General features: G+C 46.7%; 2 protein-coding genes across 2 annotated transcripts; one reads left to right on the plus strand and one right to left on the minus strand.

Annotated features, from left to right (window-relative positions):
• Positions 1–2,799, plus strand: LOC106293487 (serine/threonine-protein kinase AGC1-5). Its single transcript, XM_013729164.1, has 4 exons — positions 1–108; positions 214–259; positions 334–1,212; positions 1,817–2,799. Exons 3-4 carry the CDS (start codon positions 383–385, stop codon positions 2,694–2,696), a joined length of 1,710 nt encoding a protein of 569 aa, XP_013584618.1. The 5' UTR covers positions 1–108; positions 214–259; positions 334–382; the 3' UTR covers positions 2,697–2,799.
• Positions 2,800–9,456: 6,657 nt separating this feature from the next.
• LOC106292337 lies at positions 9,457–9,873 on the minus strand. Its single transcript, XM_013727933.1, has one exon. The coding sequence runs from the start codon at positions 9,871–9,873 to the stop codon at positions 9,457–9,459; it is 417 nt and encodes a 138-aa protein (XP_013583387.1).
• Between the last annotated feature and the right edge of the window lie 913 nt (positions 9,874–10,786).

Raw genomic sequence — 10,786 nt, forward strand, 5'->3', positions numbered from 1 at the left:
TTTTTGATTGGAATGTTGGAACATATTATTATAACAACGGTTTTGTTTTAGATGATTTTGTGATTCGTATCCTCTGAACTACACTTATGCCACGGAAATTTAAACATGGTCTGCATTCTTGATTTCTCGAAACATTTTTCTGTATTATTATATCTGTTTATGTGACGCATTACAATCTCTCTTTATTTGTATGTTGGTCGTTGGTTTCTTCAGTTTGACATGGTTTGATTTCTCCTCAACTTGTCTCTTAAATCATCAAGTAAGCGTACCAACACATTTTTTTTGTGTGTCTTTTGAATAAGCATCTTAATTTGAATGTCATTGATTCCGCAGGTGATAGAGCTACTTTATAAGCCAAAAGAATCATCACAAGCCTGGAGACATGGACTTAGCTTCCAATAAGAACACAACAGCTAACTCTAATGATATAGATCCGACCGTAAAACCTAAGTCGCCTAGACCAAGCAACACACAAGCCTCTTCATTTTCGCTTAAACTAGGAGACAACGTTCCCAGGAACCCTCATTTCGATCCCAAGAAGATGGATCCTCTCGTCAGACATCAACCCTCAAAATCTCCTGAACCTCCTTCCTCAGCTAGAGGAACCAACGAGAGTGATAGCTTGGGAGCCAAGAAAAATGTTCTTAAAAATCTTTATTATGATCCCAAGAAGATTGTTCCTTTAACCACACCTGAAACACAATCCCCAAGCGCCAGAGCTCATCACCAACACAAGACAAAGTCTCCAGACAAAAAGAGAGTCCCTAGACAGAATGGAGATTATGGTTATGGCGATATGGGCCCATCAGCTACACCCTTCAAGCCCCACACGGGAGGAGACGTGAGGTGGGAGGCTATTAACTCAGTCACTTCAAGAGGCCCTCAGATAGGTCTAGACAGCTTCAGGCTTCTTAAACGTCTAGGGTATGGGGACATAGGCAGTGTCTATCTCGCTGACCTACAAGGGACCAACGCGGTTTTTGCCATGAAGGTGATGGATAAGGCCTCGTTGGCTAGTAGAAACAAGTTGCTGAGGGCTCAGACCGAAAGAGAGATCCTATCTCTGCTTGATCATCCTTTCTTGCCGACGCTATATTCTTACTTTGAGACTGAGAAGTTCTACTGCTTGGTCATGGAGTTCTGCAGCGGAGGCAATCTCCATTCTCTCAGACAGAAGCAGCCCAACAGGCGTTTCACTGAAGAAGCTGCAAGGTGAGACAAAACATTCCTCCATCTATTTGGAGTAGTCCAAGGGGCATATTATCCGAAACTCCAAAACCGAACTGGAACCAAAAAAACCAAAACCAAACCGAATTTTACAAAAAATGGTTTATAATTTTTAACTCGAAAACTGAAACCAAACAAAAAAAACCAGAGGTTACCCAAATCTGAAATGTAATAAAAATATTAATAATTTTAAATGTTAAAATTAATATATTTTTAATCTGAAATATTAAAAAAATATAGTTTGTAATAGAAAATTTATTAAAAAACTTTAAGTGCTCGCAGGGTTTAACTCGGAGTTTTGTCAGTTTTTCGGCTTTAAACCCAAACCAAATCCGAACCATTTCTAAATCAGTTTTGTTTCAAATTTTATAGAAAAACAGAAACCTGACCTAAACTCACCGTTACCCCAAAACCGATCTGATCCTAAAATGTCCGGTTCCTAAACGGGTCCTAAACACCTCAACTCGAATAACTTGAAACCCCCCGAATAACCCAACCCACCCCAACCGTTAACCCAAAAAAACCCCAACACTAGTTTGGAGTTTGGAGCTTACTTATTATCTTTCTCTCTGATGAGTTTCTTTGACAGGTTCTACACTTCTGAAGTGTTGCTAGCCCTAGAGTATCTACACATGTTGGGGGTTGTGTACAGAGACTTGAAGCCAGAGAACATCCTAGTCCGAGACGAAGGCCACATAATGCTTTCTGACTTTGACCTCTCCCTCCGCTGCTCCTTTAACCCCACCCTCGTCAAGTCCTCCTCAGTCTGCAGCACAGGAAGCGCTATCCTCAACGAAGAGTTCGCCGTCAACGGCTGCATGCATCCCGCAGCCTTCCTCCCACGCCTCCTCCCTTCCAAGAAAACCCGTAAAGCCAAATCAGACTCCGGCCTGGGCGGCCTCTCCATGCCAGAGCTCATGGCAGAGCCAACGGACGTGCGGTCAATGTCCTTTGTGGGCACACACGAGTACCTAGCTCCAGAGATCATACGTGGAGAGGGACACGGCAGTGCTGTTGACTGGTGGACGTTCGGGATCTTCCTCTACGAGCTCTTGCACGGGACAACACCGTTCAAAGGTCAGGGCAACAGAGCTACGCTGCAAAACGTGGTGGGCAAGCCACTGAAGTTTCCTGATACTCCTCATGTGAGCTCTGCAGCGCGTGATCTTATCCGTGGCCTTTTAGCTAAAGATCCTCATAGGAGAATCGCTTACACAAGGGGAGCTACGGAGATAAAGCAGCATCCTTTCTTTGAAGGTGTGAACTGGGCTCTGGTGCGTAGCGCCTCTCCGCCACATATTCCTGACCCTGTTGACTTGGGACCGTTGACCGCTGCGAGAGGGAAGGGTAAGGGATATGGAGGTGGTGATCAGTATAACTCGGTTAAGCATGATGCTCAGGTTGCTTGTGCTGCTGGTCCCGCGACTCCTACTGATGATACGGCTTATGTAGACTTCGAGTACTTTTAGAACTAATACAAGTAATGTACTCTACTATGTGTTTTTTTTTTTGTTCATATTCTTTTTGACGAATACAGACTGTGATTTGTAAAAACAAAGAAGTGTCGCTTAAACAGTGTTTGAGAATAACATTTGAACCTTTCGTTTAGCTGATCAAAAAGTTTCACAAAATCCTTTCATTAAATTTTTATTTTTTTTCACAGAATCACTAGCTTTTGAATAACATCAGATTTGATGGTTTCGCTAAGGTCGTCACTTTTTTTTTTGAACGAACAAGTGATTATCATTAAGAAAAAGAGTTACTCCCCACGGGGAGGGTTTACAAGGGAAAACAGAGTAGATTTAGCAAGAGAAGGGAAAACAGAGCAGATTTAGCAAGAGAGTCTGCTTTAACATTGTTTAAACGTGGAATAAAACCAAATGAGATAACTTCGAACGTGCAACTTAAAACCCTAATATCAAACAGTAAGCTATGCAGCTCAATTGTTGAAGAGGACGAGTTGAGAAGGTTGACGAGGGATTTCGAATCAGAGAAAACATTCAAGCGAAAGAATCCGTAAGCGACTGCGTCAAGTAGAGCAGCCTTTACCGCAAGGGCTTCAGCAACCAGGGGTGAAGCGACATGGGAGCGGTTTGAAGATCGGTGTTCAACAGAGACACCATTGGGGTCGTGAAAGACCCAGCCTTGTCCACTGTTTCTTGAGTTGGGGTCCCAGGCTCCATCTGTGAAGCAAGCATATCCAGTAGATGGTGGCTGCGGTAGAGGAGGCCGGTTGCGTAGAGAGCAAGTCTTAACAGGGGCTTGAGAGGCTTCTTCCCAGGACCTAGCATCTAAATCCTTTCATTAAATTTTTATTTTTTTTCACAGAATCACTAGCTTTTGAATAACATCAGATTTGATGGTTTCGCTAAGGTCGTCACTTTTTTTTTTGAACGAACAAGTGATTATCATTAAGAAAAAGAGTTACTCCCCACGGGGAGGGTTTACAAGGGAAAACAGAGTAGATTTAGCAAGAGAGTCTGCTTTAACATTGTTTAAACGTGGAATAAAACCAAATGAGATAACTTCGAACGTGCAACTTAAAACCCTAATATCAAACAGTAAGCTATGCAGCTCAATTGTTGAAGAGGACGAGTTGAGAAGGTTGACGAGGGATTTCGAATCAGAGAAAACATTCAAGCGAAAGAATCCGTAAGCGACTGCGTCAAGTAGAGCAGCCTTTACCGCAAGGGCTTCAGCAACCAGGGGTGAAGCGACATGGGAGCGGTTTGAAGATCGGTGTTCAACAGAGACACCATTGGGGTCGTGAAAGACCCAGCCTTGTCCACTGTTTCTTGAGTTGGGGTCCCAGGCTCCATCTGTGAAGCAAGCATATCCAGTAGAGGGTTGCTGCGGTAGAGGAGGCCGGTTGCGTGGAGAGCAAGTCTTAACAGGGGCTTGAGAGGCTTCTTCCTAGGACCTAGCATCTTTCAAAACTTTCAGAGTTATCTCTGCTTCAGACCAAGACTTGTTGTCGAAGACAAGTTGGTTCCTGTTCTTCCAGAGATGCCAAAGAACCCAGGGGGCGACCGGAGTGGAGGCCAGGCCGGTAGGTAGGAGGTTGGTCATTGTAGTGCAACAGAGTAGAAGCTCAGAGATGGAGAGGTCGGAGCTAGGGTCTGGTTTGTTCAGGGCCGGAATAAGATCCCATACACGGGCAGAGAAAGTACATGTCAAGAGTAGGTGGATAGGAGTCTCAACCTCTCCACATCGTTTGCATCTAGGATCGACTTGTATGCCTCTTGTTAGGAGAGCAGAGCCAACTGGAAGCGCCGCACTTTTGATCTTCCAAAGAAAGGACCTTAGCTTTGGAGAAGTCTTAAGGTTCCAAATGGTTTTTTTACAGGGGAATGGATCAATGTTGTGGGGGTAAGAAGTGATTCTGGAGAGGGCGTAGCCTGACTTCGAAGTGTAAGAACCTGATTTTTCAAACAGCCATACCAACTCGTCCTCCTTGTTCAGGGAACTAGGGATGAGTTGTAGGATGAGATCCTGATAGAGAGGCAAGTGTTGGCGGATAGCTTGAATGTTCCATTCTTTTGAGTGTGGGAGAATGAGTTCATGGACTCGCATGTTCCGGTTGTGGAGGGTTGGAGGCCCCATTGGAATAGACGGAGAGAGGTTTGACAGCCACGGGTCCTCCCACACTTTCACAGACGGTCCATTGCCTACTGTCCATCCGAGACCTGTCAAGAGAAGGTCACGGCCCCAGAGAATCCCTCTCCATCCGTGGGAGCCTGAGGTCGAGCTTGAAGCCCTAAGGAAGGGATCAGAGTGGCAATATTTTCTTAACAGGGTCTGGCCAAGGAGAGAATTCGGATCCTGCACAAGGCGCCAAGCAATTTTTGCTAGAAGGGCCTGGTTAAAACACTCAATATCTCTAAATCCAAGACCTCCAAGGTTTTTTGGGAGAGTAAGCTTAGACCAAGCTACCCAACACATTTTTCTCTTTTCCGGGTTAGCATCCCACCAAAAACGAGTAAGTAAAGATTGTATTTGCTTACAAAGGGAGGCTGGGAGCATGAAGCATGACATAGCGTAGGCGGGTATAGCGGAGAGAACCGATTGGAGGAGAACTTGCTTTCCCGCACCAGATAAGAACCTTGTGGTCCAGCTGATAACTCTTTGTCTAATCCGATCTAAGATGGAGTTAAAAATGTCCCGCTTTCTTCTACCAAAGTGCTCGGGCAGCCCGAGATACTTTCTGATACCTCCCTCCTTCTATATTGTTAGTTGGCGCTTAACTCGAAGCTTTGTGTGGGAAGACGTCTTGGAGGAGAAAGTGATAGCGGACTTAGTGGCATTTATGCATTGGCCTGACGCTTTCTCATATTTGTTGAGGAGAGACACTAGTTGCGCGCAGCTTTGGGCGTCCGATCTCATGAAGAACATAGTGTCGTCGGCGAAAAGTAGGTGGTTTATCACAGGGCTGTTTCGTGCCACTTTAACTCCAGTCAGCAAGCCCAGATTTTGTGCTTTGGTGCACATTCCCGAGAGAACCTCCGTACACAGAATAAAGAGGTACGGGGAGAGCGGATCACCTTGCCGGAGACCTCAGGAAGGTGAAACACGACCCTGGGGAGCCCCGTTCACCAGGAAAGAATATGACACCGAGGTCACACACATCATGGTCCAAGAAATCCAAGTCTCGTGAAAACCCAATCTTCTAAGTATCGCTTCGAGAAAGGACCATTCGATTCTATCATGCTGGGAGCATGAAGCATGACATAGCGTAGGCGGGTATAGCGGAGAGAACCGATTGGAGGAGAACTTGCTTTCCCGCGCCAGATAAGAACCTTGTGGTTCAGCTGATAACTCTTTGTCTAATCCGATCTAAAATGGAGTTAAAAATGTCCCGCTTTCTTCTACCAAAGTGCTCGGGCAGCCCGAGATACTTTCTGATACCTCCCTCCTTCTATATTGTTAGTTGGCGCTTAACTCGAAGCTTTGTGTGGGAAGACGTCTTGGAGGAGAAAGTGATAGCGGACTTAGTGGCATTTATGCATTGGCATGACGCTTTCTAATATTTGTTGAGGAGAGACACTAGTTGCGCGCAGCTTTGGGCGTCCGATCTCATGAAGAACATAGTGTCGTCGGCGAAAAGTAGGTGGTTTATCGCAGGGCTGTTTCGTGCCACTTTAACTCCAGTCAGCAAGCCCAGATTTTGTGCCTTGGTGCACAGTCCCGAGAGAACCTCCGTACACAAAATAAAGAGGTACGGGGAGAGCGGATCACCTTGCCGGAGACCTCGGGAAGGTGAAACACGACCCTGGGGAGCCCCGTTCACCAGGAAAGAATATGACACCGAGGTCACACACATCATGGTCCAAGAAATCCAAGTCTCGTGAAAACCCAATCTTCTAAGTATCGCTTCGAGAAAGGACCATTCGATTCTATCATAGGCCTTACTCATGTCAGTTTTCACCGCCATGGAGCATCGCACCTTAGCCTTTGATGTCTTGAGATAATGGAGGATCTCGTGAGTAATAAGGACGTTGTCTCGCCCGTTTAGGCCCGAACGCAGATTGGTGTGGCGAGATGATGTGTGGCAGAAACGGCTGAAGACGCTTTGTCATTATCTTAGCAATGATCTTGTAGTGGGTGGTGCAAAGCGGAATCGGGCGGTAGTCAGCCACCTTCCTCGGGCAGGTGATTTTCGGGATAAGCTGAATATGGGTTTCGTTCTGCCTATTGTGGAGGTACCCTGTCTCAAAAAATTCCCGGATGTCCCGGTAAATATCCTCGCCAATGATATCCCAATAGGAGTGGTAGAAGCCAGCGGAAAATCTGTCAGGGCCCGGAGCTTTATCAGCATGAATGGCGAGGACAGCAACCTTGACCTCTTCTCTGTCCGGGAGAGCGATGAGATCAGAGTTCATCGCTGACGTGATGCAGGGAGAGAGAGCTTCTTCAACGGTTTCGATGCAGTCAGCGCCCGAGGTTGTGAAGATAGACTGGTAGTACTTTGAGATAGTTGCCACTATGTCTTCTTCAGTCTCATAGATAGCGCCATGTTCATCTTCAAGGATAGAGAAGGCATTGATTTGTCTTCTGCCTCTGGTAATGGCATGAAAGAAAGACGAGTTGTGATCCCCACTTTGTAGCCATTGGATGCGACTACGGTGCTTCCAGTATTCTTCTTCCTCGCGGTATGCCTTTTCAAGCTTGGATGTAGTCGAGGCAATTAGATCAGTATCCGGGGAAGGGGCAGAGAGTGCTTCTTCGAGAATGAGTTGAGCCGCTCTGATAATTTCATTGCTTTTCTCATTTTGTGCCTTCGTCCACTCAATGATCCTGCTAGTTTTAGATATGACTGATTCCTGCTGGGGATGAGGCCAATGATTTTTTACCAGCTCTCTGACTTCTGGCTTTGAGCGTAGTCTCCTGTCGAACCGGAAGGAGCCCTTTTTTAGGCTTTTAGACTGGTCAAACAAGGTGAGGAGAGGACGATGGTCCGAACCCTCAAAGCGTAGATAGATGCTCCGACCAGATGGAAACTTCTCAGACCATGAGCAATTAGACATAGCGCGATCAAGGCGGGATTGGATGAAGTGCTGATAGCGCATACCTCTCCAAGAGAGGTGGTTTCCCGCATGTGGAAGGTCCCAAAGGCCCATTTGTGACACAAAGCTACGGAAAGCCAGGAAGGAGCCTTCCCAGCGGAGAGGTCCGCCTAGTTTCTCGGTGTTGTCAAGCAGGTCGTTGAAGTCACCGGTAACGAGCCAAGCATCGTTACGGTTCTTGCCGAGTTCCATAAGTTTGTTCCAGAATTCTGGGCGATCTTCAATCTCTTTGAGGCGCTGGACTGTCAGGGTGTTTCCAATCCCTTGGCAGTTCCAGCTCAAACAGGCTAAGGAAGAGATCGTTGAGGGGACCGAAAATCCGTCACCTTACGAGTGCTGGTTGGAAAAACTCTAGAACCCGGGACTGCTTTAGACGAGGGGCCTGTCTTTTTTCCATCAGCTTGCATAATGAGCTTTCTCCTTGGCGAGTTATGGGTTTTTGTGATTCTTCTTTTTTTAATAGCAACCCCCTGAGTGGAACTTCTAGTGATCTTTGTGTGAGGGGAAGTTGGCATTTGACGCTTTCCTGACAGTCTTGCTGCTGCAATTCTACTAGATCTCTTCACGGTAGAGGCAATGGGTAGAGCATCAGAAGGACTGGACTCAGCTGGTACAGGGCCTAGTCTAAGAGACACATGACGTCTATCTTCACTCAGCGTTCTGATGGGAGAGGCAGGGGCCTGCTGAGCCTTTGAGCTCGAAGCTCCTGTCTTGTCGACAAAAGGAGCATCAGTCATAGTGTCTTCAAAGTAATGAAATTCTACATCTTGGAGATTTGATGAGCCTGAGTTATGATCCTCACGCTGAGGTACTACAATCCCATTGGAGGGCAAAGACAGCCGATGGAGAGCTGATTGACGTTCATTGGAAACATTTAAGCTCCCAGCGGGGGATATTCTTTCCAGAGCAGAACGTCGTTCTTTGGAGTTATGAGTGCTCGAGGAGATAGCAGCTGAGGGAGTGTGGGTTGGCTCACGAGCAGGTTTAGGAGGAGGAGTATGAGAGACATGAGAGGTAACTGGAGTCCCCCCAGATCTTCTTTCTGAAATTCTAGTATCTGAGCATCTCCCACCAGAGCGCGGGGAGGCTGAGTGAGCGTCCTTACGCGGAACCCACACCTCTCGTTGAGTAGATGCTCTATGGTGGTGGTGACGGGGGGCGTAGTCATGCTGTCTGCGTTCATGTCTGTCGTCTCCAAGGGGAGCGTGACGAGGATACGCAGAGTCAGAACCTCTCTCCCTTCCTTGTTGTGCAAAGCGACTCGGTCTGGGGGGGGGCATGCATCCTATCGGTTCTACCACTAGCTTGTCTCCTCTCTGTTAATTTTTCCAGCGTCCTGACTTGGTTGATACCCATGGGGGCTGAGCGTTGAGTGTTGGGAGCCTGAGCTGAAGGACAGTCATCACTTTCGTGAGAGAGAGAGAGAGACAAGAGAAGCAGTGTTTCTCGAGTTTCTCATATTCTAGTTCGACTTCCTTCACTCCACTAGACGACAAGCTTAATTCCAGAGTCCTATCTAGAGGTTGAAGACCGTTAATACTGACTCTGAAGCGCCCATTAGTGGCATCCTTAGCTTCTACGTGGCCAATATCAGAGCCAATGGCGTGGAGGGCTTGATCTGTCCAATAATGCAGGGGGAGACCGTGTACGGTAACCCAAAAAGAGATCAAGGAGGGGAAAGTCTCTGAGACTGTTGGTTCCCAACGTTGGGCAAGATCATCCACTGCTTAAAATGGTATGGCGCTCTGTTCAGAATGCTAAGTAGGTCCTTTTCAGACTCGAATCTGAACTGAAAGAGGTGGGGACCTAAAGCCCTTCCTGTGATGGAACCCGAGACTTGCCAATGCTGCAGAAAAAATTCAAACAGAGCTCTGGTGTTTTGAGCAGTAGGGTTAGAGACTCTACCGATAAGAGTGAACTTGTTCTGTTCAATGAGGGCAGAGTTGTCAGTGTCTGGGATCTGTATCGGAGCCCTGCGACGGGGAACCGAGGGGTCGGGGATCTGAACCGGAGTCCTACGACGAGGAGCAGCAGGTTCAGAGGCCCATTTGGCTTTCTCTGTCGCTGAGTACCTTCTAGTCATTTCAATGCTTGAGGAGAGAAGTACGGAGCGAAGGAGAGTGTGGCGTTTATCGGAGCAGGGGAAAAACACAAACTATCCTCACAACGGAGGCAAGACACAAAAACAAACAAAGGAACATTGCTTTTGGAGAGCCCACAGTGCAGGGTGGTAAGGAATTCTCAGGGGGAGGAGATAACTAGAAGAGACCAGAGGGGAGGAAAGACGGGAGAGGCAACCCAGCTTCCATAATCGCCTTCGAGAGGTGTAGATTCCGGTAAAGCAGCGGTGAGAGCGGTCCCTCCGACCCGGGTCGGGGGAAGAACCCGGCGGGTAAAGGGCAGAGGGTGCTAGTGACCGGGGGACAATCCCAAAAGGGGAAAGGAATTTGAAAAAGAAAAAGGAGTGTCAGCGGTTTTAGGCCAATAGAAGGTAAAACCGGGTAGAAAAGTCAAACAATGGGACTTTAGACTGCTGGGCAAGGACCTTTCTCAAAGACAGTGTCCGGGAGAAAAACGTAATGTAGTAAACATACAATAGTTTGATGATTATTATTATTAGTGGTTAGGTCGCTAAGGTCGTCACTATGTTACTTAAAAGGTGAAAATTAGCTTTTATATATATGGAAACATTTGTAAATGAGATCAACAACACAACTGAGCCATGCATTGGTTCCAGTTTTCTCACTGTCCCCCTTTCTTATCATCATCCTCTTCAAAGTTTATTCCTTTGCAAACAGATATGCTGAATCACTGCTTTGTGTCTCATAACGCCAATACTATGTATTTCTCTGCCTCCAACTAAAAGCTCAATCTTATAAACTCTTCCTCAAAGAAGCCAAATCCTCTCACGTCCTGTGTTATCAATGTTGAGAACTTAGAGCAGCATTAACGCAACGGGAGGGAGCGTGGGTTCTAATTTTTTTTTTTTTTTTTTT

This window comes from Brassica oleracea, chromosome C5, assembly GCF_000695525.1.
Source record: "Brassica oleracea var. oleracea cultivar TO1000 chromosome C5, BOL, whole genome shotgun sequence".
In the NCBI taxonomy this organism is placed as follows: Eukaryota; Viridiplantae; Streptophyta; class Magnoliopsida; order Brassicales; family Brassicaceae; genus Brassica; species Brassica oleracea.